Below are 27025 nucleotides of genomic sequence, written 5' to 3' on the forward strand. Positions count from 1 at the left end.
TGAGGAGTATCTGCTGAGGAAACCTGTTCTGCCATTGCAGATTCTTACTGGCTCTGTGATTGATAATGGCAGAGAAGTGCTGGGGGAAGGGGAATGCCACACAGCTTAAACGCCTTGCTTAGGGGCACACAGACAGCATGTGCCAGAAAGGGGCTCTGCACCCAGGCTGGCTCCTTGCCCACTGTTCTTTTGTCTCTCCAAGGTGATATTGATCAAGCAACGACTACTCCTGGCATCTGACCACTTAATCAGTTTCAAATTTTCCAAATTGTTCTGCCATTTAGTTCATGTTTCTCCATGTTCTCTGCAAGAATAGCATGAAATACTTCCTTAAAATTTTTGCTAAAATCTCTGTAAACTACATATACAGCTATTTCCTGACCTGCCTGTTTAGAAACTCAGTCAAAAATGGAAACAAGGTAAGCGTGGCATGACTTGTGCTTGCTGAAGTCAGGCAGGCCTGTGATCACTGCTTCCTTTTCTTTTTTTAAAAATTATTTTAGAGCTTTATTATTTAATATTTTAGTTTTCAACATTGATTTCTGCAAGATCTTGAGTTACATATTTTCTAAAAATATGGAACGCTTCATGAATTTGCGTGTCATCCTTGCGCAGGGGCCATGCTAATCTTCTCTGTATTATCCCAATTTTAGTATATGCGCTGCTGAAGCAAGAACCACTGCTTCCTTTTCTATGTTAAGGAACCATTCCTTTAGTAATAATACCCTTTAATATTTTGCCAAGAATAAAATCCAACCTTTAGACTACATTCTATTCCCTTTTTTGAAAATTGGGATGTTTCCCTTTCTCCAGGGCCTGGCCACCTCTCCTTTTTTGCCTTGATCATTTAGCTATGGCTGACAACGGCTCAGTAATCACAGCTGTTCATTTTTGTAGCTCTTGGGATGTTGTTTGTCTCAGCTGTGGGACCTGTACTCATTCAGGGCAATTGGATAGTCTCTTACCATATTCTTATATTGGGTGTCAACTCCCTATTAGTCATTTTTTTTTGTTCAGTGGGACCTTCACTCACTCAGGGCAGTTGGGTGGTCTCTTACTATCCCATTATCTTGGTGTTTCAACAATCCGGCTAGCAGCTTCTGTGGGGGTATAAGATCCACCCACAGCCAGCACCCAGAAAGCTGCCAACAGCACAGGTTCTTTTGATCTGCTTAACTAAGGAAAGCAAGGTGAAGGGGTTGACAAGCTTACTTTAATTCAGCATACAAATACCATTCACTTAGTTCAGGGGAAAAAGCCAGCACCCTGAACTTCAGAGCAAATTACAAACAAATTACAAACATCAACAGACAGACCCAATACAATTCATAGTTACCAACATCTAGGTTCAGCCAGGGAGCTTATAATAAGGGCTGGCCCAGAGTCACGCAGAGCTCCAAAGAACAAACAGCCAACCTCTGGTTTTTATATCTTTTTCAGCGTCAGGGGTGAGTCACACATGCGACTCACCCACGTGACCTAGAATCGTCACAGAGAGGCGGACTTAAACCCATGTGGTCTAAAAGCCTCTGCTCTCCCAGACATGTAAACTAGTCCGCACCTTAGTTGCCAATCCACACCCACTAAGGTTTTACACCTAATAGGGGTTTGGGCCTGGAGCTTAGCGCCTAGTAAGGCTCAATGAATTACTCAAAAGGGAACAAAAGCCAAACTATTCAGGGGCACTTGTTGAACTAAGTGCTAAGGAGCCCATTTTGCTTACTGACACACTTGGGTGTCACCTCCTTATTAATCATTTTTTATTCTGTCCATCCCATTCCAAAGATCATTCTTCTTGGTAGAAAAAATAGAAGCAAAATGACAATTGGGAAGTTTTGCTCTCTCTTCTCAGTTCTTGATGTCTCCTTCCCCTCTCCCCCCTCCCAATATGGTCCTCTATTTTTTTAAGTTAAAAAATTATTTTTAACAATCGTTTAAAAATCTTGAATTCTAAATTCTCTCCCTCCCTCCCCTCTCCCACCTATTGAGAAGGCAGGCAATATGATATAGATTTAACATGTGAAGTCATGCAAAACATTTACGTATTAGCCATGTTGCAAAATAAAACACGCACAAAAAGAAAAATAAAGAAAGTGAAAAAAGTATGCTTCAGTCTGCACTCAGAGTTCATCAGTCCTTTCTCTGGAGGCGGAACATTTTCCATCATGGGTCCTTTGGAGAATTGCTAAGTTGAGCATTGTTACAAGATCGCTGTTATTGTTTACAGTGTTCTCCTTGTTCTGCTCACTCCACTTTGCATCAGTTTATAAAAAGCTTCCTAGGATTTTCTGAAACTCTCCTGCTCATTTCTTATAGCACAATAGTATTCCATACAATCATATGCCACACCTTGTTCAGCCATTTCCCTCTTGATGGACCTCTCCTCCATTGCCAATTCTTTGCCACCACAAAAAGAGCTGCTATAAGTACTTTTGTACAAATAGGATATTTTCCCTTTTCTTTGATCTCTTTGGGGTATAGGCCTGGTAGTGATATTTCTGGGTCATAGCATATGCACAGTTGTGTAGTCCTTTGGGCTTAGTTCTGAATTGTTCTTCAAAATGGTTGGACCAGTTAGACGACTTCATCAACAGCGCATTAGTGTCCCTGCTTTTCCACATCCTCCAGCATTTGTCATTTTCCTTTTCTGTCATATTAACCAATCTGGAAGGTGTGAGGTGGTATCTCAGAGTTGTTTTAATTTGCATTTCTGTAATCAATAGGGATTTAGAGCATTTTTTCATGTGACTATTGATAGCTTTGATTTCTTCTTCTGACAACTGCTTGCTCATATCCTTTGACTATTTATCAATTGGGGAATGACTTGTATTCTTATAAATTCAGCTCAGTTCCTTATATATTTGAGAAATGAGATCTTTATCAGAGAAACTTGCTGTAATATATTTCCCATAGTTTCTTGCTTTCCTTCTAATTTTAGATGTATTAGTTTTGTGTTTGTAAAACCTTTTAAATTTAATATAATAAAAAATATCCATTTTACTCCCCATGATCCTCTTTGTCTCTTGTTTGGTTATAAACTCTTCCCTTTTCCATGGATCTGATGGGTACATTTTCCCTTGCTCCCCTAATTTGTTTATGAAATCACTTGTTATATCTAAATCATTTGTCCATTTTGAGCCATATCTTGGTATATGGTGTGAAATGTTGGTATATGCTTAGTTTCTGCCAAACTGCTTTTCAGTTTTCCAAGCAGTTTTTGTCAGATAGTGAGTTCTTGCCCTGAAAGCTTGGATCTTTGGATTTATCAAACACTGGATCATTTACTGTTGTGTATTGTGTACTGTGTATTGTATATTATGCACTGAATCTGCCCCACTGATTCACTCCTCTATTTCTTAGCCAGTCCCCGATTGTTTTTGTGATACCTGCTTTGTAATACAGTTTGAAATCTGGGGTGTTTGGGTCATTTGGGGTATTGAGGAAGGATGAGCACCTCTGGTATGAGGGTTTGCTGAGCCCTTTAAGGGCTGCTTATCCACCTTTGGTATCCCCTTGATTCACCCAGCTCTCACCTGTGGCTCCAAGAAGCTATAGCATACTTGGTGGCCACACCCTAGTAAGTTTCTGCAGACTGGCTAAACCAGGTTGAGGGTAACTGATAGACCTGAAACCTGCTGGTGAGTTTGAGGGGTGTCTACCCCAAGCACTGAAGACTTTCTTTGGTGGAACAATTTGTTCCAGTGTCTGTGAAGGCAGCTGAAGTAGGCGCTGTGGAGTGTGGAGTATCAAGACACCAAGATCATCCACTGCATCCCGGGCTGTCCCTAATTGTCTGGACTTTTATCCTGTCACTGGACTTTGATGGTTCTGGAAGAGAGAGTGAGGCTGAAGATTTTGTGCAGCTCGGCCTCATTTAAATCCAATTCATGCACAAGTCAAGACGGCACCTTGTGATGTCATTGGCCCTCTTTGAAACAAAGAATGACCAATAACAGCACTTTGAAATCTGGAATTACTAGGCTACCTTCCTTCCCATCCCACCCCGCCCCCCGCCATTGATTACCGATATTCTTGCAATTTTGTTCTTCCAGGTGAATTTTGTTATTATTTTTTTCTAGCTCTATGAAATAATTCTTTGGTAGTTTGATTGGTATGGCACTGCGTAAGTACATTAACTTAAGTAGAATTGTCATTTTTATTATATTGGCTTGACCTACTCATGAAAGGTTAATATTTCTCCAGTTGTTTAGATCTGTCTTTATTTGTGTGCAAAGCATTTTGTTATTGTATTCATATAGTCCCTGGGTTTGTTTTGGCAGGTAGATTCCCAAATATTTTGTATGTCTGTAGTTATTTTAAATGGGATTCCTCTTTCTCTCTGTTCTTGCTGGGTTTTGTTGGTAATATATAGAAATGCTGATGATTTATATGGGTTTATTTTATATCCTGCAACTTTGCTGAAGTTGTTAATTATTTCAGCTAGTTTTTTAACTGGTTCTCTAAGCACAACATATCACATACAAAGAGTAATACTTTTCTTTCCTCGATGCCTATTTTTATTTCTCCGATTTCCTTTTCTTGTCTCATTGCTATCGCTAGCATTTCTAGCACAATATTGAATAATAGGGGTGATAATGGATATCCTTGCTCCACCCTTGATCCTATTGGGAAGGTTTCTACATGACGCCTACTACAGACAAGGCTTGTTCTTGGTTTTGATGGATACTGCTAATCATGTTTGGGAAAGCTAAGCTACATTTTATTCCTATTCTTTAGTGTTTTTAACATGAATGGATGTTGTATTTTGTCAAGGGCTTTTTCTGCATCTATATAATCATGTGGTTTTTTTTTTGTTATTGATATGGTCAATTATGCTGGTACTTTCCTAATATAGAACCAGTCCTGCATTCCTGGTACAAATCCCAGGTGGTCATAGTATATAATCTTCACGATATTTTGTTGTAATCTTCTTGCTAATATTTCATTTAAATATTTTGCTTTGATATTCAATAGGGAAATGGGTCTATAGTTTACTTTCTCTGTTTTCATTCTCCCTGAATGCTGCTTTTTTCATGATTCTCTTTTTTGAACTTTGTAAAGACACAGTCTTATTACCAAAAAATATAGAATGGCTGTGGGCTTGTCATTTGAGGATCAGGCTAGCAAAGTCTGGAGTGGTTCATCATTGGTCAGTGGCAGTAACCAAGAGTCGAGCCACTGTAGCCAAGTGAATAGAGTGCTGGGCTTGGCGTCAAGAGAGGCCTGGGTTTGAATCTTGTCTTGGACATTTAGTAGCTGTGTGACCCTGGGCAAGTCACTTCCTTACTCTGAGCCTCAGTTTCCCCATCTGTAGGACCATAGATTTCGAGGTGGAAGGGATCTAAGAGTCCACCAAGTTGCACAGAGATGATGGTGTCATCCACCTCCCTCACAGGGTTGTGAACTGTGAAGTGGTCTAGTAATGTGAAGTGTAATGATGAGGTGGATGGAATGCCTAGCCAGGAGATCCTGTTTCCTTGCCATCTGTGATAAAGGAGGAGCACCTTACTAGTGTGGAATGCTCCGACAGTCAGGGCTCTGCTTCTGTGCTCTTGAGTCCCTTTCTATAGATGGACGTACTGCCCTAGTAGCCCCTGAGTTGCAGAAGGGTAGAAGGATGGGATTTGGTGGTCCTCGGAGGGTCGGAGTGTCCCTGACTGGCCAGTCCTGCCCCGGAGGGGCAGTGTGTCTCTTCTTTATGACTGTTCCCAAGCTCAGCTCTGTGTAAGCATGTATGTTCTGTCCTCCAGGTCCCCGGCAGGTGGTGTTTCTGCAGCATGGTCTGCTCGCTGATGCCAGTAACTGGGTCACAAATCTGGACAACAGCAGCCTGGGCTTTATCTTGGCTGATGCTGGTTATGATGTGTGGATGGGGAACAGCCGAGGAAACACCTGGTCCCGCAAACACATGACCCTTTCTGTTTTCCAGGATGAGTTCTGGGCTTTCAGGTAGGTGGGGGTGAAGCATCAATGGGTGAGTCTGTGTTCTGGGTGCTGCTTCTGGCCCCAGAGGGGGATTCCTCCCCTGAATGACTTCTCCAGGAACGCACACCTTTACTTCACATGGTGCAGGCACATGGGCTGATGACAACAGCTGAGCGTTCTCTGGTGCATTTGATATTTGAGGCACTGTATGAGATGATAGCACTCACGATTTGGCATTAGGAGAGATGTGGGTTTGAATCCTGTTAAAACAACCCCGCTCTGTGACCTCGGGCATCTTATTGCACCTCTGAGCCTCAGTTTCCCGTCTGTAAAGTAAGGATGTTAATACCTGTTGAACCTACTGTATAGGAGTGTTGGGAGGCTTCATTGTAACAGTGTCTGCAAAGCACAACAACTGTCACCTATTTCCCGTAGAATGTAAGCCCCTGGGGGCCGGTGCTGTTTTCTTAAAGCAGGTGGTGGTACCGTGGAAAAATTGTCAAATTTGGCATCTGGAAGACCTGAGAACAAATCCCCCTCAGACCCTTAATAGCTGTGTGACCTTGGCCGAGTCACTTAACCTCTGTTTGCTTCAGTTTCCTCATATGTCAAATGGAGATGATAACTACACTTACCTTTCCAGGGTTGTTGTGAGATCAAATGGGCAGATACTTATAAAGTGCTTAGCCCCATGTCTGGCCCAGAGTAAGTACTATGTAAGTGTTAGCTGTTATTAAGGGGTTTTTCAAACCTTAAGAGTTGGTATTACTACTACTACTAGTATTTGTTGTAGTGGTGGTGGTGGTAATAGCGGTAATAGCCCTAGCTCCTGGCATAGTTTCCATTGGCACAGAATAGGTGCCTTAATGTGAAATGTGAATTGACTGTCGACATATAAGCTAAGGACCCTGGGCTTGGAATTTCTTTTGCTTCTCTTTTTGCCTTGCAGCTTTGATGAGATGGCGAAGCATGACCTCCCAGCTGTGATCGACTTTATCCTGAACAAGACGGGTCAAGAGCAGGTGTATTATGTTGGCCATTCCCAAGGCACCACCATCGGTAGGTTGTGAGGAGTTCCTGCTTCTGGGTTCTCAATGGTGGTCTTTGTAATGGGAACTCCAGTCTGAAGACATCCTTCTCTGATTGGAGCTGTGCTCAGTGTGTGCCCTGCTCTGTGTGTGTGTGTGTGTGTGTGTGTGTGTGTACGTGTGCACATGTGCGTAGAAAGAAAAGCTTATAACAGGCAGTGTTAGTGGTCAAGAGCAGGAAGGTCAGGTCCCAGGGGGTCCCAATGCCCAAATATATGATCCTCTTAGCTCATGGGGATGGTGGAGAAGGGCTTCCTCACTGGGGGGAGGACACATTAGATAGATCCTAAGATCTCTTCCAAGTATTCCATTCTGATTTTCTCTTTGAGTGTAATATAAAAAAATTTACAAAAATTGGCGCACATTTCTATAGTTCTTGAAGATTTGCAGAGCACTTTCCATATATTAGCTTGTTTGAGTCTCACAACATCCCCATTTTACAGATGAGGAAACTGAGTCACAGAGAGATTAAGTGACTTGCCCAGTGACTCGACCTCAGACAGCTAATAATGCTCAGTGGGCAGGGCCATTTCCCTCTCCACATGCCACGGCTTACTTCCCCTACTCTCAAGGGGAGACAGGATGGAGTGGGAAGAAGAGCTTTCCTTGGAGTCAGGCAGGACTGAGGTCCAAACCAGGGTAGGGGGGACAGATATCCTGGGCTTAGATGTTTAGGGGTTGAGCCCTTGACCATTGACTTATGGGCAATTCCAGGGTTTCCCCAAGCCAAGTCCCAAGGCAGGGGTCTCCTGGGAAGCAAGGGCTGAATGGGAGCCAGGAGGCCCCATCCATGCTTGGGTCACCTTCCTCTAAACTGGTGGAAGATTCCATAGCCTCAGCTCAGGCTTTGGGGCTGGAGTGGCCTTGGAGAGTCCTGGCTTCCTTCCAGCTGATCTTAAGGCAGCTTTGAGAACACACACTTGACATGTCCTTGAGGCTTTGTAGGGCTTGAATCCACACCCTGGGTCAACAGCAGACATGGGGCTCGGCATCAAGAGTCCTGTCAGACCTGGGACCTGGGAGTGCTCTTCGAGGGCCACCTGGGGGCCCTTGGTGCCTTCAGAGGGGCTGGGTGGCCACACCGGATGGGTCAATGCAGCTTCTTCCCATGGGGGGGGGCACGGTCATCGGTATTTGGGGGTTTACTGGGCAGAGGCCTGAAGTCCTGTTTTGTGTCCTCCCCTCCCCCCAGCCTTCATCGCCTTCTCAAGTTTGCCCCAGCTGGCCAAGAAGATCAAGATGTTTTTTGCCTTGGCTCCTGTGGCCACTGTCAAGTTCAGCACCAGTCCCATGGCCAAGTTTGGACTTTTCCCAGATTTGTTCTACAAGGTAGGGATCCTGGATGGAGCTCGAAGGACCGTAGATGAGGTTGGGGAGTCCAATTTTACGAAGGAAGAGACTGAGACCCAGGGAGGGGAAGGGCTGTAGGAGCATCAGCGTCAAGCTTTCAGGGACCTTGGAGGCCAGCTAGTGCGAGGTTTCGTTTGGTCTTGTTTTTAAATTGTGAAATGTTCTTTCCCAAGTGGCAGTGTCACTCCAGGGGCCTGCTCTCCAGGTTAGAGTTAAGAAACATGTGTGTTCTGCTGCTCTTAGTTCTGGGGGTAATGGGGACAGAGGTTCCTATCTGTATTCTGTGGAGCTAAGAGAAACCTCTAGGCCAATGATGATGTTTAGTTGAAGCCAACTCTTTGTGGCCACATTTGGGGTTTCTAGCCTCGGCCAGAGGGACCCCTGGCTGGGGGTGCTCTGAGGCCACCCCCACCTCCCCCACTTTGGCAAAGCCCTAATTGTTAGAAAGCTTTTCCTGACATTGAGACGGATCCATGGCAGCTCCGAGACTCGGCTCCTGATTCCATTCTCTGAGGCCAATCCCTCTCAATCACGACAGTCTGGACAGACTGGAAGGTGGCTCTCATGGGCCCCCAAGGTCTTCTCCAGGATAACCACACCCACACTCTGTTACCCACTGGGGCTCAGCCAGCTGCCATAAGTCTGTGTCTCAAAGGCCACTTCCTGCTCCTGGCCAGGGTGGTCCATGTGGCCACTCTAGCGGTGTTAGGGGCTTGGCCTTCTCCAGTACGGAGCAATCAGTAAACATTGTTCTTTACATACAAGGAGAAGCACTTTACAGATGGGATCTCACGTGATCCTTCAAACAGCCCTATGAGGAAGGTGACAAGATGATCCTCGTTTTAGAGGCAGCACAAAGCTAGTATATATCTGAAGTGGAATTCAAACCCAGATCATTGTGTCTCCAAGTGCAACAAGCTCTCTGTCCACACAATCCTGTTCCCTCCTGTGGAAGCTATCGTGTTTCTGCTGCGTGCCTGTGGGTGCTCTCATTGGAGTTGGCCAAAGCAGGGCGTTTTATAGGGCCAGAATCTCTCTTTTCCTTGGCTCTTGTTTATTCTCTAGTTTTTCTTCATCTAGTGATGGGGGCTGCTTAGCATGATGATGGAAAGACCAGTCTGAAAAGAGTAGATAGGAAAAGACCTGAGGGCCTGTCATTGGGAAGGATGGTCAACTTAGCCTGTTTCCCAGGAGCAGAGGTTAGAGAAGCAGGTTTTGGCTTACTCCAAGGGTGAACTTTGTAATACTCAGCAGGAGTGTAACCAGCATGGGGCACATGCTTTGCCCCAGGGCGCTAATATCCAGAGTGGAGGTGGTGTGGTTGAATGGTTAGAGCTCTGGCCTTGGAGCCTGGAAGGACCAGGTTCACTTACCAGCTGTGTGATCCTGGGTGAGCCTTGGTGATTTCTAGGGTCCTTTCCAGCTGGAAGTCTGTGAACCCTCCTGTAGTGGCCATAGAACCCACACCTCCTGGTGCTTTGGGTGCCAACCAGCTGTGTCCCCTTCCCCTGGCTTTGTCCCTCCCTCGTTATGGCTCTGATCATCAAAGCTGTTCACAGAGTAGTGAGCTCTCCATCACTGGCAGGACTCTGAGGCAAATTAGCACAAAGAGGGTCAGCTTGCTGTAGTGGAAAGAACAGTGAATTTGGAGTTACAGGGTGTGGGTTTGAATTCTGCCACTGCCTCTTAGACAAATCTCTCCCTTTCTCTGGGCCTTAGTTTCCTTCTTCCAAAAATGGAGGGGTGGGACTTAACAGCCTCTTGGGTCCCTGCCTGCTGCTGACCTGGGAGCCAAAGGGCCTTTGACTGCCCTGGGGACCCCCTGAAATGGGCCTCTGTTTCAACAACCTGGCTAGCAGCTGTTGTGGGGGTAAAAGACCAACACAAGCCCAACAACAAGAACGCTACCAGCATGCTGCAACAGCACAGGTTCTTTTGATCTGCTTTAGTAAGGAAGGCAAGGTTAAGGGGTTAACAACCTTACTTTAATTCAGCATACAAATACCATCCACTTAGTTCGGGGAAAAAGCCAGCACCCTGAACTTCAGAGCGAGTACAAAAAAATTACAAACATCAACAGACAGACCCAATACAATTCATAGTTACCAACATCTAGTTTCAGCCCGGGAGCTCATAACAAGGACTGGCCCAGAGTCACTCACGCCACCACTGCTGTGGGTAAGAGCTCCAGAAAAGACAAAGCCAACCCCTGGTTTTATATCTTTTTCAGAGTCAAGGGTGAGTCACACATGTGACTCACCCACATGACCTAGAATCGTCACAAAGAGGCCACTTGAACCCACGTGGTCTAAAAGCCTCTGATGTCCCAAACATGTCACTCAAACTCATGTGTGAACTAGGCCCTCCCCTGAGGCAAGGAGGCACCAAGGACTCCCAAATCTAATCAAGGAAACAAAGGCCAAACTCTTCAAGGGCACTTGGTTGAACTAAGTGCTGAGAGCCCATTTTGTTTACCAACACAGCCTCCTGGATTTCTGTTTCTGTGCAGGACATATTTGGAATGAAGGAATTTCTCCCCGAAAATTGGATGTTGAAGTGGCTGGGGACCCATGTGTGTACCCACATGATTCTGAAGGAGCTCTGCGGGAACCTCCTTTTTGTCCTCTGCGGCTTCGATGAGCACAACCTGAACATGGTATTTAAACTCCAGGGACTGGCCTTTAATGAGTGTGTCTTCCCTTCCTTCTTCTCTGGTTGGGTCCCTTCCTCCCTCCTCCCTTCTTCCTTCCCTCTTTGCTTCTCTCCCTTCCTCCCTCCCTCTTTCCTTCTCTCCCTTCCTTCTCTCCTTTCTTTCTTTCCTTCCTTCCTTCCTTCCTCGCTTCCTCCCTTCCTTCCTTCCTCCCTCCCTTCCTCCCTTCCTCCCTTCCTCCCCTCCTCCCCTCCTTTCCTCCTTCCCTCCTTCCCATCTCTTTTTGTTTCTTTCCCTTCCCTCACTCCTTTCCTTCGCTCCTTCCCCTCACCTTTTCATTCCTTCATGTATGCTTTTTTTTCTTTTTTTTTGGACAAAGCTTGCCTCTGTTTTCATGTTCTGAAGTCCACATCCCCCCTGCCCCCCATAAGTCAAACAACCAATAATCTAGTTGCTAATCTAGGTGTGGGCATGTCAGCGGTCCCCCTTACCAAGTCCTGGCTTTCCTCTCAGCCTTTGCCTTTGCAGCCAGCCTGGGGCAGTCACAGGGTGGGGGAGAGGGGTGGGGAAGGGTTGGGAGCAGGGGAAAGGCCCTGGGTCTCTTTAACTGGATGATTCCGGTGTGTCCACTCAGAGCTGATTTCTCTCTGCCTTTAACATTATGGTGAGTCTGGCTTGTCAGCCGGGCTCCATCGGGGGTGGGCACAGGACCTGGCTTCCGAGCCCGGATCTGCCCCTCAGGATCCTAGGCCAGGACAGGAAGGAACCTCAGAGATCATCGCGTCCATCCTGCTCATTTTACAGATGGGGAGGCTGAGGCCCAGCATGAAGCAGCCTGCCCAAGCTGATGACTAGCGGAGCAAAGGTTTCACCTCAGGTCCTCTGGATCGGAGTCCAGTGTGCTCCCTTAGGGCATCCTCACTCCTTGGGCCAGTTACTTTCCTTGTAGGGTCTGTTTCCTCATCGCAAAATGAAAGGCTTTGGGGCCAGGAGATCCTGGGCAAAGCCGGGCTCTGCCACAGGCTGCTGGGGAGCCCTGATGGCTCTGGGGTCTTGGGTTTTCTGGGAGGGCTGCCACCTCTTGTGAGCAGGCCCGCCCCTCCCCCTCCTCTTCCCCCTCCAGCTCTGGTCTCATCCTCTCCTTTCCTTGTGTTGCAGTCTCGAGTGGATGTGTACAGCTCGCACAATCCGGCCGGGACGTCTGTGCAGAACATGTTGCACTGGGGTCAGGTAAGGCTTGCTGCCTTGAGAGTTTGGGAGGTGGCAAGTTTCACAGGCACAGTCTTGAGGCTGGAGTCAGAAAACACTGCCAGGGAGTCTCTGGCCAAGTCACTGTCTGTCTCTGTGCCTCAGTTTCCTCTTCTGTAGAGTGAGTGGCTTGGACAAGGAGCCTTCCCTGGCTCTGAGCTCTCTCCCCTCCCCTGCCCCCACTCCCAGCCCCTCTCTTTATGAGGCTCCAGGCCCAATGCCAGGTGCTCACCCCCAGCAGCTTCACCCTGATTCTGCCTGTGCTCCAAGCTGCTGCAGAAGGGATGAAGAAGTGATTCCAGGCTGGCCAAGGAGGGGCCTCTGTGGCTTCTCCATTGAAGGTTGAGTAGTAGTTCTTGGGGGAGCCAGATTTGGAGTGGGGGGGTCTGGGTTCAAATTTTGCCTTTGCCTCCCTGACTACGTGTTTGACCTTGGCCAAGTGGTTAATGTGTCTGGGCCTCCTGGGCCCAGATCCTCTGGTCCTGTGACTCTTTGGTCCATATGTAGCATGGTGCTTTCAGAAGGGGCCTTTAATAAATGTTTAAGAGATGGAGGATGGAAAGTACAGTAAAAATACAGGATTTAGGAGTAGAGGACCTGGATTCAAATCATGCTTCTGCTACTTACTACCTGTACACTCTTGGGCAAGGCACTTCTCTGCTCTGTGCCTCAGTTTCCCCATCTCTAAAACAAAAAGTTGGACCCCTCCTGCCAGCTCCAGAGCTGTGAGCCCTTGAGGAATTTAATTGACTCAATACTAGTGCCTGGTCTCTCTCTTTAAATAGTCATGTTTGTACTTATCTGTGTACATGCAGTATTCTCTGGGAGAAGGTAAATTCCTTGAGCATAGGGATTGGTTTTTCTTCTTTTTATTTGCATCCTTCATACCTAGCTCTACTGTGCCTTGCACACAGTAGGTGCTTAGTAAATGCTTGTTGGATTAAATTGGGGAGATAGTGAAGCCTAGTGGAAAGAGTGCTGAACTTGGCATTGGGAAACCTGGAATTGAATCCCAGCTCCATGACTGTGGGTGGGCCCCACTTGTGAAATAGGAACAATAATCATAATAAAATGGGCCCTCGCTATGGCTTCCCTTGCCATATGTTGTGGGAAGGGGCTTTGCCGAGGTTAGAGCCTTCTCAACATACACAGCACTCTTTGTCATTGGACTGACAGTTGAGAGAAGACAAGGGAGCGCTCATGGTCACTGGGGGTTCCAGTCTGTCTCGTGTTCCTCATTCCTGGTAGAAAGACCCTGCCTCCACTTGGACTGGGGAGTTTCATCTTATTTATTCACTCACTGCCGGAGCCTGCAGTGAAAGAAAGCAGACCAACCTTGGACCTCTGTGCCCACATCAAGACAAGATGGAAAGTCACATCCTTGGATGTTGCTTTCTTGTTACATGTCAAGAACTTGGCAAAATTGAAACCCTGAGGGGACACACAGAGGGTCATTGTTGCTAGAGAAGAATTTTCCCAGGATTCTCAGCACTCATGCCATGTTCTTTTCCTGACCAGGGCACATTTGCTGCATAGCCCTGGGGATGAAGGTTCTCCATCCCCCAGGTCATCCCTTTGATGTTGTCCTTCACCAGGGAACTCTGTTACTACAGAAATTCTTTCATTCTCCTGTGTCTTCCTCAGGAGGTCAAGAATGGATGAACCTAGGGATAACCAAGGACAGAGAATAAGAGTTCCTTTGTTCACAGAGATGAGCCTACTAGGTTGGGATTGATCACTGGCTGCTACATGGACTTGGAATTCTGTTTCTAATCATTTGGGGGGGTGGTGAGGGGTGAATTGATGCCAATTCTCTTACCTACCCATAACTAACTGACCTCAGTAGTGAGACAGCAGAGCTCAAAGACAAGCATTGTATTGGAAAGAGTGCACAGTGGGTTCATGGTTAAGGACCTGGGTTCAGTCTAGCTCTGCTGTTTGCTACTTTGGTTAAGTTGCTTCCCCCTCTAGACCTCAGCATCCATGTCCATAAATAAGGGAGGTAAACTAGGGGACTCTTTGGGTTCCAGAATGAGAATCACAGAATGACCAAATTGGAGAATTGGATCACATAGCTGGGAGCTCAGAGACCATCTAGTTCAGCCCATACATGAAGAGAATCCCCATAATTCCATCCCTGCCAAGGGGTTAATAACCAGCCTCTGCTTGAAGATCTCCAAAGAGGAGGAGCCCATCATCACCTCTTGTTTTTTTTTTTAACATTTTAAATGATTAGTTTTATTGATATCTTTTGTCTCTATAGTACCACCATTTCCCATCCCACCCCAAGACTGAATCCTCACTTTTGACAATGAAAAATCAATCTGAAATGAGCATGTGACCTAGAAACTTTGTATTGTAGTGTTTATATTTTACGCTAGCAGTCGCCTCCTCTCTACCACAAGCGAGAAGGATGTGTTGTTATCTCTTCTCCGAAGCTTCCGCTGTCTTCTCTGCTCTGAACTGAATTTCCCTTTAGTGGTCTGTTCTTTTATGTAGGTGTGATCATTGTATCGATTCTTTTCTTGACTCTGCTTATTTTGCTCTGTATCAGTTCATACAAGTAATCTCACATTTCTCCGAATTTCTCATATTCATCTTTTCTTTTTAAAAATATTTAAATTTTTGTCCAATTACATGTAAAAACAATTAGTAACATTCCTTTTTTTAAATTGAGTTCCAAATTCTCTCCCTCCCTCCCCACACCCCTCCTCATTGAGAAAGTAAGCAATTTCGTATAGGTGATGCACATGCATCACCATCATTACCTCTTGAAGCTGCCCATCTTGCTTTGAGATCACTTTCTTTATTAGGATTCCGCCCTCCTTTCCCAACCCATCTCCACCTTCAGTGGCCTTTTTGTACCTTTTCTCTGTGCCCATTTTCACACAGAGATCAGAATTGTGATGTTGACTTCATTGAGAAATTTCTTACTAGGTTGAAATGTCCCTGCTGAGTCCCCTGGGGCTTGAGAGCCTTTTGGAGGGGTAGGAGTAGGAAATATCAACTTTAAGAGAATTTTATTAATACAATCTTTTAATATTATGGTTACTTCCCAGGCCTACCTCCATAGAACGCTTCCTTGTAACAAAGTACATTTAGCTAAACCAGCCAACTCACTGGCCACAGCTGATCACATCTGCCTCATTCTGCACCTATAGCTTACCGTATCTCTGCTGAGAGGTGGGAATTCTGTCCTCTGATGGTGTCACTGGCCACTGCACTCATCGGCATCTGAAGTCTTCCGATGTTCTTACACTGTTGTGCCCATCATGTAAATTATCCTCCTGGTTCTGCTTCTTTCATTCTGCATCTGAATCTTCTCAAGCATGTTTGTTGTTTCCTAGAGTATGGTAACACTCCATTAATTCATATGTAGAATTTTTGTAACTGTTCCCCAACTGATAGGCACTCATTTTCTTTCCAGTTTTTTACAACAACAAAAAACTGTTGCTATAAATATTTTTCAACGTGTGGGTCCTAGCCTGCCTTTCATCTCTTTGGGGTGTATACTTAGGAATGAATATACTGCTGGGGTCAGGCTTAGAGGCAGATCAGTGACTTGTGTCTAGTAGAATTCCACATTTTCCCTAGTGGTTGGACCAGTCCTCAATTCCACCACAATCATGTGTCCCTGTCTTTCCACAGCCCTCTAATATTGAACATTTTGGTCTTTAGTGGAGTATAGACTTTTAGCAGATGACAGGATAAGGGAGTGAGCCAAGGAGCTTGGGTGACTGGGAGCCCTGCTCTTGGGTGGATGCAGGTGGCCCAGAGCAGCCTCTTTTCATGAGTTATTGAGGCTCCTCTGTGGTGGATTTCCCCGAGTCTCTGTGGGAAAGTGACCACGGTCTTGTCTGCGTCCAGTCGTGGACATGATTGTGGTCAGCTTGTTTGGAATCTGTCTGATCACCTCAAGGTGCCTAATTTCTGCACAGCTGTCTGGGGTGGATGTGTGCTCTATCGCTGGGCCAGTTTGAGTTTTCCTAAGTATGTCATTGAAAAACTCCCATCCGTCCAGTGCCCAGACCGCTGGGTCATTTGACCCAATGAGGGCCTCGCTATCTTGCCCACCGGGCAGCCTGACCACTTCCTGGCCTTTGTGTCCAGCCTCCTCCTAACTTTACTTTAAGGGGGTTGTCACCCCCAATTAGCACATGCGTTCTCTGGGAATTGAGACTGTCTGCTTTTAAATTTGACATCCCTCACATTTAGCACTTTGGTTGGCACAAAGTAAGCATTTAGGCTGTTGGGGGCAACATAGTTCAGAGAACACTGGGCCTAGAGTAAAGAAGAGCAGAGTTCAAATCCAGCCTCAGACATTTCCTAGCTTTGTGACCCTGGCTAAGTTACTTAAGCTCTTTGCCTTAGTTTCTTCAACTGTAAAATGAGGCTAATAACAGCACCTACCCTGCAAGGGTTGTTGTGAGGATCCAGTGAGCTGATATTTGTAAAGTGTTTAACACAATGCCTGGCATATGGTGGGAGCAATGTAAATGCTTGCTCCCTTACCCTTTTAATGGATGCTTTTTTCTTTATTCAACCACCAAGCATTTTTCAAGTGCTTACTATGTGCCAGGCACTGTGCTAAGCTGGGGGATACAAAAAAAAGGCAAGAGCAGCCGCTGGCCATTCCGAGGAGTTCACATGGAGGAAGCAGCCTGTGAAAAGAGGGATTTGTACAAAACGCTAGGAGCCAAAGGCTTGCAGAGGGGCGGTCGCTTTGAGATTTGTTTATTAGGCCAACTTTGTGCCAAATATCATGCTGGGCCCTGCCCTCATGGGGCTTACATTCTGTACACAGAGATGTGAATGGAAGAAGTCACCATTTGAGCTGAGCCCTCCAGGGGCTGGAGGTGAGGAGGGAGTGCCTTTCAGGTGTAGGGGAGGCAGTCTGGAGGAGAGAAAATGAGAAGGCCAGTGTGGTTATGCCAGAACGTTCACGAAAGGGGACACTGTTCAGTGACCCAGGAAACCCAATGGGAAGGTCTGCTTGACCTTTCCGAGAGGGCAGTGCTATGGTCACCCAAAGAGAGGATCATCTTGGCAGCTCGATTGAAGAGGGGGAGACCTGGGGCCAGGGAGGCCTACTAGGCAGCTGTTAACCCGGCTCAGGTGAGAGACCACAACCAGACTCGAGGACCAACTGGGAAAGCCCGGGAGAAGGAGAGCAAAGGCTAGGCCAGACTGGATGCCATGGGCAGTTTCTGGAAATTTGTCCGTGTTGCTGTTGGCTCCTTCCCAGGTGCAATGTGGCTGAAATCAGGGAATTTCTGGGTAATGGGGTGCCCTGATGGAGGGCAGCTTCAGAGGGGTGACCGACCTGGAAGTCATGGTCTTTTGTTATCAGTGGTATGTTACAATCTGACCTTGGATAGAACTGGCTTCTGGGGAATGTGGAAAAACCACATGAAACTTTGTTGGTTTTTTTTCTCCCAAAATGATAATGACTTACATTTCCCATAGAGTTTTCAGCTTTACAGAGTGTCAGACAAATGGCCATTCTGTGAGCTGGCTGGTAAAAACAGCCTCAGTCTGATAGTGCAATTGATCGCTGGGGCCCCTAGCTGTGATTTTGGGCTGACTCTGCCCAAGGCCAAGGTTAGATGGTGTCCCCAGGGCAGGCCTTGCTGAGCTCCTGGGGCTAAAGCAGAATTTCTGGACAGTCCCTCATTTGGAATACACAAAGAGATCTGGGTCTTACTGATTTCTGGTAGTACACTGTTTGACTAAAGAAAAATGCACAGGCCGCATTGCAAATAGGAAAAGAACTGGGGTGTTTAATTCCCATGAAATGCTGTGAGCCGTCTTGGTCCTAGAGAACAGATAATGAAGCACACTTTTCTTTGCTTGGTAAAGAGATGGGGGGCCAGGCGTGCAGAATGTTGCCTGTGCTGCCAGACTTGCCACTGTGAAGCCATCACATTGTCACCCTTTGTTACAGGGGAAGTTCTATGTGGGGAGTGTATCAGGAAATGGAAAAAGAGAAAGAAATGTTGCAGTGAAGTCAACAAGCATTTATTAAATGACTACTATAGGCCAGGCACCATGCTAAACAATTTGAGTGAAAATCCCGGCCCTCGAGGAATTTACGTTCTAAGGGGAGAAGAAAAGCACTTAAAACCGAGAGGAAAGGAGGAAGTGTCCAACAGAGGGGGCAGGACGGAGGAGACTCTGGAGGGAGGCTCAGAGAGGAATGGAGGAGTGAACATGGCTGGCCAGAGGCTCCAGGAGGAAGAGACCAAGCAGAGGAAGGGGCCCTGGGTTCTTCCATGGCGAGATGGCTGCTGGGGAATGGTGAGAGGACCTTAGGCCATCTGGTCCAACTGGATGGAAGCTCCATGAGTGCAGGCCCACTTTCACTTTTGCCTTTGTATTTCCAGGGCCTGGTGTATAGTAGGTGTTAGATAAATGCTGATTGCTAAGGCATGTGTTTTGGGTTGCTGTATTACCTTCTCATGGATCAGTGAACTCTTTCTAACCTTTTATTTTAAATTCTGAATGTTTAGGCTGTCAAATCCGGGGAGTTTAAAGCCTATGACTGGGGAAGCCAAGAAAAGAATTGCTTTCATTATAATCAGGTAAGGATGTTGGAGCAAGATGACCCTGGAGGTTCCTCGGTGGGTGTGGAGGATGGGTTGCTATCTGTGATAGTAGTGGGAAGTGACTGGATGCAGTTGGAGGCTTCCTTCCTTTGCTCATCACATCCATGGTTAGAGGTGCCAGTTGAGGCTCCCCTTCCCTTCTGTCCTCCCTCTCCCCCAACAGATCATGATGGGGAATGACTTTTGTAGCTCAATGCCCTCCTTTCATGCTGGGCTTGGATTCTTCCAGTGACTTCAAAATGAAGTCAGCAGGTCCCAATTTTTAATTGAACCTCCTTCTCCATCAGTTTTGACCAAACTAAATTTAAGGCATGTGGTTCTCTGTTTATTATAGCTTTAAAAAACATTGGTGACTTAAAAATGGGTTTTCCTTGGCCTTTTCCCCCCCAGACTGAGCCTCCCCTCTATCGAATTAAAGACATGATGGTTCCAACAGCCCTCTGGAGTGGGAGCCACGACACTCTGGCAGACGCCAAGGACATGGGCCTCTTACTGACTCAGATCACCAATCTTGTGTACCATAAGAACATTCCACAGTATGAACACCTGGATTTCATCTGGGGTATCGATGCTCCGGCGAGACTCTATAGTGAGATCCTGGGCCTGATGAAGAAGTATGAATGAAGCCTCCCCGGAGAGTCTCAGCTCAGACCATTGGCTCAGGGCCATGGCAATCATTTTGTTGTCTTTTCTAATCTATTTGCACTTTCCCAAAGCTTTTTGTACAATAAGGTGGGGGGCCCATTCTCTGGCTTATTTTGACTTTGGCCTACCACACACTATTTTGTATTGTGCGCATGGCCTTTGAGCCTACCTGGGGATGGCAAGACAGTGTCTCACGAAAGATAGCCCTTTTCAGGTCCCTCAGAGTCCTAGAACTTGAGGTCCAGAAGGGGTATTAGAGCCAATGGGGTCTGATTTCCTCCCATTTTAAAGATGGGGAAGCTGAGGCTCAGAGAGGAAGTCATTAACTCAAAGCTCTTTGGGCATTTTTACAACCTCACAGACTGGGGTGAAGGTTCCCGCCTCCCATCCCCCAAATCTGTGTTGTTTATCTGGATAGTTTACAGACAGTCCCCAGGGGACAAACTCTGCTAGAGCCTGACACCTCTAAATTCCCTAGTTTCTTGATGAGGTCCCTTGCGACATCGGCAACAAGGCCGGTCTCACACTGGAGGAACTCAGGGGCCAAGAGCCACATTTGATTCCCTTACATTTGTAGGGAGGGCCAGTGGTTGCCTGGCACGAGCCCTCTTTGCAGCCCTTTGCTCCTAGTTCTGTCCGCCAAGTCAAATAGAACGGGTCTTGTCCCCTTTCGGTGGGAGAGCCTTCAAAGCTTAGAGACAGCTACCATCTCCTCCCTCACCACCCTCCTAACCCCCCAGTCTCCCAAGTCTTCTCTTTATCAGGTTACAAAGCTCCAGCTCTTTCAAGAGAGATGGCATGACCTACTAGGCACAGTTCTGGACTTCAAGTCCTTAAGACCTGGGTTCAAATCTCACCATTGATTCTTACTGGTTGTGTGTGACCCTGGGTAGATCACTTAACCTCTCCCTATCTAGGCAGGCCTTTGACCTAGCTATGCGATGTAGGGCAGGTCACTTAGCCACAGAATCTCAGCTTCCTCATCGCTAAAATCAGGGGAGCAATCTTGAAGGCCACTTTACATTCTAAATCTGTGGTCCTGTCTGGTAACCATCTTTTCCCTGCCTTTTAGACAAGCAAATGTGTGGCATGGCAGTGACCTCTCCACCAGGGTGAGTGCCTCTCCTGGCCACAGGCATTTCTGATCCTGTGGTTGGCAGATGCCAGAAATACTTCCTAGACAAGCGGTCACATGTCTGAGTAACCTTGAATGGCCTTGCAGTAACTTAAAACTTATTTGCTCGATTAGTTTGAAGACTGAAACCACTGGACTGTTGGTGCCCAAAATCCTAGAAGTCTGAAGCTCTGGGGCTCTGCTGGTTCAGGAGTCCCAGATGCTGTGAATAAGGGGCCCACATTTCATTGCTTTGGTGAAATCCTGAGCAACATTCGCCCCTTCCTCATTCCTTTGCCTGGTCCCCAAGAAGGGGACCTGGAACTCAGTGCAGCTCAGAAGCCACCACTGCTGCCTTTAGCTTTCCTTTTCCTTTCAAAATAACCATGGGAATCTGTCTACCCACACTCAGGAAGTCCTAGCCTTTGAATCTTTTCATTTCATCTGTATGGATGATTTTATTGGTCCTTATTTACAAACATTTGAGTGTGTGTGTGTTATGGGTAACCAGAGGAGGGGGGGCTTTGATACTCCTCACATAATTTCCTCCTTGAATCATAGACTAGACTAGAATTTAGGGATACTAGGTTATGATGAAAGTTGGGAGGACCCCCACATGTACAAAGGTTATTTTGTTACTGACATGTTTAAAGTTGAAAAAATGTGTCCAATAAAATTGAATGATGTACACAGTAATACAAAAGTTGTCTTTTTTGGGAGGAGGAGAAGGGGAATATTCACAAAACTTTGCCTTCTTATTTTCTCTTTTGCTTCTGTACCCTTTCTTCCTGTGTCTGGAAAGTGTTCATGTCCAGCTTTGGGGATATATGTGGGAAGCAGATGTTCTTGTAAAAGAAGAGCTGGGGGTGTCAATGGACTGCTAGCTCAGCATGAATGACCTGTGTGCTAGAACTGTTTCCAACGAGAGGCAGAGGGTCATGGGGGATGGGAGGGGGACTGTAGTTGGAGCCAGGAGCCTGGCAGAGCAGAAAATGGCTATATTTGGAGTCAAGAAGACATGGGTTCAAATGTCTCTTACTAGCTGTGTGACCTTGGACAAGTCCCTCAAACTCTTCAGGTCTCAGTTTCTTCATCTGTAACTTGAGGGTGTTGTACTACAGGTCATCTGAGATCCCTTCTTGATCCATGAAAATAATATAGCATTTATTAAGCACCTGCTATGTGCCAGCCTCTGTGCTAAGTACTTTATAAATATCTTATTTGATCCTCACAATTTTGTGAGGTATGTGCTGTTATCCTGTAGAGGAAACGAGGCGAACAGAGGTTAAGTGACCTGCCCAGGGTCATACAACTAGTAAGAATCTGAGGCTGGATTTGGACTCAGGTCTTCCTTATTCCAAGTCCAGTACCCAATCTACTATGCTACCTAGCTGCTTAATGTCATGGTCATATGACTAGTCTATAGTCATGAAGCTGCCAAGTGTCAGAAGTGGGATTCCTTACTCCAGATTTACAACACTGCTTCTCATTCTCTTGAGTCGTTACTCTTAATAATTACTTGCACTCCTGATGGTACTCAGGGCTCGAGACAGGTAGGGAAGGGAGAGTTTAGGTGCTAGGTTTGGCCTAACCTGAGGTCCTCTGGCTTCCTGGGGTGACACTGGAGGGAGGGAGGCTGGGAGAGGAGACCAGAGGAAGGGTCACGTGTTCTTTGACCCATCACCTGCATGTGTGACTGCTTTGTAGCTATCTCCCTTCCATGCTTGGGCTCTGAAGGGGTGCCGGATGTGGCAGGAAGGGCTTGAAGGTGGGTGTTTGAGGTGTGTTGACTACAGCAGCCCACCCTGACCTCATGCTGGAATGTGGCAACAGAAGATGGGCTACCACTTTCTAGTCACATGGGAACCCCTTGAGGGTTTTTTGTTTTGAAGTTTCCAGAAAATGAACATTTCTATACACACAGCAGAACACAAAAAAAGGATTGAATCTGAAAATGGATTTCATAATACTGGCTTAAAAAAAGTATATAATTCCATGCTTCCCAAACTATCCTGCTCCTCTGTGCTTTCTTCTGATCACTTCTGCGTAGACTTAAAAAAACCTGTTCTCTTCTGTACCGTCTTTTTTAAATTTAATTTTTAAAATTTCAAAGGCCTTTTGGGGGATATTTCTATTGCTAAGCCACCCCACCCCACACACACTGAGGGAAAAAAGAAACCTTGTAAACAAATTATGATAGTCAAGGAAAATGAATGCCTACAATGGCCACGTTAAAAAATGTATGTTTCTTTCCCACCTTGTGTTCACATCACAGGTCCTCTGGCTGTTGCTTTGACCAGCACTCCAAAGTCTTTCAAAGCTTTACAATGTTGCTATCCTTTTATACATTGTTCTCCTGGTTCTGCTAGCCTCCTTTTTGCATCAGTTCGTGTTTCCCAGGATTCTCTGGCATTGTCTCTTTCACCGTTTCTTAGGGTACAGCAACATTTCAGTATATTCCCTCTATGACTATTTCTTCATCCGTTCCCCAGGTGACAGGCAGGAAGCCCTGGACAGCCCAGGTCTTCATTTTCTTTTCTCCCCCTTTTGATTCCCTGCCTCAGGATCAAGAATTTGGTTTTGATGGTAGTTATTTATTCTATCACATTATCTTGCCTCTTAACTCTAATCTTCCCTCCCCATTCCTGCTAGATTTCCTGTTGAATATGACATATTTCTCAGGCTGTACTCAACCATCCTTCCTTGATTTCAGATGAATAGGGTTCATCAAATGCCTGTTCCCTCTAGTAGTTCCTTCATAATCTTTTCTTCTCATTTACCCCCTTTGTGAGAAAGAACAAGTTATTCCTTTTCTACCTCATAGCATTCCTTTTTTCTACCCTCTCTTTCTTTCCCCTCCTTAAATCATCAGAACCAATCCATCCCTTATTTCTTATTTAACTTCCTCAATACCCCTGAAGACCTTATGTTTCTAAAGGAGTACTTGCTTCATTTTCCCTGTGAGAGTGCTAGCTCCTTCCAATTGCTCAAATAAATTGAATCTAGGCTGTTCTGGATGACTGAGGTTGGCTTTTAAAGTTCCTGCTCAGCTCTGGTCTTATCATCAAAAAGGTCATCTACTCCACTTACTTAAAGGATGAGGAGGACCCCTGGAGTCCCAGGGGTCACACAGGTAGGGAACAGCAGAGGGCGGCATTTGAACCCAAGTTCTTTGGTTTCAGGGTCAGTCCCCCCCCGCCTCCCCGCTCCCACCAATCACACATCTGCTTCACTGGTCGGTATGAGAGGCAGATTGGTAATAGGGAACAGGACACTGGCATCTGAGTTACCTGGGTTTGACTCCTGTCTTCATTGAGTATCAGCAATGTTAGCCTGGGTAAGTCCCTTTGCTTCTGAGACACAGTTTTCTCATTTGTAAGATGGAGCTAATAATATTTTCATTACTTTCCTCCCAAGGTTGACATGAGGGAAAATAAAGAAATGGAATCTGGTACAGGATCCCAAAATGTCTTTGGCTTTCCTCTGGGCTATTTGGGGTAAAACAGTTAGTTTAAAAACCACGCCTTTTTCCCAAACTAAGACCTGGGATATATGCCCTGAAACACAAAGGGTGTGAGCTGCTTTTTGCCTCAGGCATTCCTTATGTGCTGTCTATTTTTACCCTCTCTTTGTGTATCCACTCTTCCCAATGGTGTTGTGAGAGTGTGCCCCAGGGTTATTGGGGGGAAGAATGAACTCTTGAACTCTTCATGCTATGTTATTTCCAGAAGTGTCTTTATTTTGATCTGTTGGGGTACTAAAGTAAATGTAAACACACTAGTGGGGGCTCATGAGCTATAGTTTAGTATTTGGAATACCTGGAACCAAGTATAATTCTTCCAGAGGACCCAACCTGCTCTTCTGAATTTTCTTACTTCTTCCAGACATCGCCCGGGGGTGGGTTTATCTATTTTTGGTAGTTTCTTTCAAACATCTGTTTATTCCCTCTTACATTCTTGGCCTCTGAGGCTGTGATGCAGATGAGAAGGGACACGTTTAGACTTACCTGAATGTAAAAATAAAATGAAACCACCAAGTAAGTAGATCCACAAATCTCCACAGGCTAGCTTGGTAGAGAAACAAACCTTTCTGGTCTTGCTTCCCACTATGGCCCTCCATTTATCTTTTGCTCCAGCTGAATTTAATTCAATTCAGTTTGACAAGCATTTATTAAACAGCTCACACATACAGGATTTGTGACCTTGGGCACAGTCTCCTAACTTTTCACTGCTCTGGGGAACTCTCATCCAAGGCTCTAAGTTGAAGGGCAGGTGTGGACCTACGTGGGTGGGGAGGAAGAGGGGGGTGGAAGGAGAGTTTCTTCATAGGAATTCCTATACCAATGAAACCAGAAGTCTGACCTCTGCTGTCAAAGAATTATAGAAACTCTGAGCTGGAAGAGACCTCAGCTCATCTAGGCCAGTGCAAAGCTGAACAACAATCTCTGTGGTACTGCATTACTCAGAAAGGGCAACCCCACCTTTGCTTGAAGACCTCTCGGGACGGTAAGCTCACTACCTCTTAAGGCAGCTGATTCCACTTTTAGAAAGCCTGAATTATTAGGAAGTTTGTCTGGATGCTTAGCCCAAACTAGTCACTCTAATTTCCACTCATTGCTAGGAGGTTGAGGGGGCAGACGGGCAAATAGAATGAACCTGGTCCCTTTTCCAGGTGCCAGCCCTCCCCAGCCTTTTCTTCTTCAGACAAAATCTCCCCAGTTCCTTTCGCCCACCCCTCCCATAGCACGGGAAAGGGAACAGGTGTCCGTATTGTGCTTCCTCCTGGCCAGGCACTTGACAGTTATAATCTCTTTGGTTCTCACAGCCCTTTGGGGTAGGTACTAATAGAATCTCCGTTTTAAAGTTGGGGACACTGAGGCAAACAGCAATTAAGTGACTTGCTCAGGGTCACATAGCTAAGAAGTGTCTGAATTTGAACTCAGGTCTTTCTGACTTCAGGCACAGCCCCCCATCAACAGCACCAGTAGCTGCCTCAAGCATGACCTTGAGATTTTTCCCCAAACTGGTTGTCTTCCTCTGGTCATACTCTGGGTAGTCAATGCCCTGTCAGGTATGATCTGTCTAGGCCAGAGCACAGTCACCCCCTTATTTCACACATGAGGAAGTGAGGACCTGAGAGGCCCTGTGTAAAGTCACAGAGGTTGCTGTGGAGTTGGATCTCAGCCCCCTTTCTGATTCACCTGCTGGTTGTGCCTATGGCCCCCATTGAGGGGGAGGAGGAAAATAGTCTCATCCACACACTCACTGGTAATGGAATCCTAATAAAGCTGCCCCCAGTCCCAATATTCTAACTTATTTATAGGCCCACTGAACGGCAGGCCCACTGCCCCTACCTAGCCACTCACCCCCACCCCCACTCAATATCCTAACTTCATAGTGCCTTACTGCTCACTAGAACAACAGGTGTGTCCATGAACTCATATTTCTCACGGAAACAGCAGGTGAGTCCATACGATGGGATCCCAGCCACTGCCCCCAGACCCACAGAACCAGGTGTGTCCAAACACTCAACCACAACCACATCCATCTAGTCTCAGATAGGACCACAATACTCAGTCAATCGGAAAGCAGCACCACCAGGATGCCCAAGCAGGATGTGGACCCCAAAACAATAGAAGGGACTTTCTGTAAGTAGGTACCTGCACAGTAATAGCAAAAGCTGTCCTTTAGGTCAACTTATGATGTAGAGAGGATTCTTATAATATCATTGTCATACATACACACCCCCCAAATGGCCTTTTCTGTATGCATTGTGGGTAATTGAATGTGCAGTTCCTCTGTGTCTGGGACCCTTCTCCTATTACCTAATCCCTTAACAGACCCCTCCTGCCTTTTTAATATTCATAATTTATGTTATATAATTGCATCTTTACCCTATAAAAATCTATCTTGCTTTCTCTGAAGTTGCTGGTTCCTCTTGGAACTTAGCCTGCTTCATGTGAGCTGTCAATCTCAATAAGTGCCTGTACTTGGATTAGAGGTGGTCTGACTCTGAATTCTCTGGGACGGTTCCACCTCAACACATCATGAAACCCCAACACTGGGGTCATAGGGTTGGGTCTTGGAAAGAGACGTTGCTGGAGTTTTGAAGGGAAGCCCCTTGTGGAAGCTGCCAGACAGAGGATGCTTTATTTACAGTGGTCTCCCCGGGGACTCCCCAAGCCACAACTACCCCCCCACCCTCACCCAGGCTGGTCAAACACGGCCAAAGCTTCAAATTTTTCTCCTAGGCCTTTGGAAATCTTTGAATTCATTGAGCTGACTTGTTGGAAAAGCGTAGAGCGGATGAGGTCAGTGGTCAGAGCACTGAAGTTGGAACATTGAGGAACTGGGTTCAAATCCCACCTTTGGGACTTCGGGAAAGTCTTTTCCTCCTCTGG

The 27025-nt window shown here is 46.2% G+C and overlaps 1 protein-coding gene and 1 non-coding gene across 2 annotated transcripts in view; one reads left to right on the plus strand and one right to left on the minus strand.

Annotated features, from left to right (window-relative positions):
* LIPA (lipase A, lysosomal acid type) overlaps nucleotides 1-21321 on the plus strand; it is a 41089-nt gene extending 19768 nt beyond the window's left edge. The window contains exons 4-10 of the mRNA XM_036735704.1: nucleotides 5751-5949; nucleotides 6875-6984; nucleotides 8206-8342; nucleotides 10873-11019; nucleotides 12172-12243; nucleotides 18771-18842; nucleotides 19257-21321. Coding sequence (XP_036591599.1) covers nucleotides 5751-5949; nucleotides 6875-6984; nucleotides 8206-8342; nucleotides 10873-11019; nucleotides 12172-12243; nucleotides 18771-18842; nucleotides 19257-19490 — 971 coding nt within the window. The 3' untranslated portion in view covers nucleotides 19491-21321. The remainder of the gene's footprint in view (nucleotides 1-5750; nucleotides 5950-6874; nucleotides 6985-8205; nucleotides 8343-10872; nucleotides 11020-12171; nucleotides 12244-18770; nucleotides 18843-19256) is intronic.
* On the minus strand, nucleotides 571-673 carry LOC118830429. Its single transcript, XR_005009064.1, has one exon. It is a non-coding gene; the product is annotated as a U6 spliceosomal RNA (small nuclear RNA).
* Nucleotides 21322-27025: the final 5704 nt, after the last annotated feature.

The sequence above is a fragment of the Trichosurus vulpecula genome, chromosome 8 (assembly GCF_011100635.1).
Source record: "Trichosurus vulpecula isolate mTriVul1 chromosome 8, mTriVul1.pri, whole genome shotgun sequence".
NCBI classification, from domain to species: domain Eukaryota; kingdom Metazoa; phylum Chordata; class Mammalia; order Diprotodontia; family Phalangeridae; genus Trichosurus; species Trichosurus vulpecula.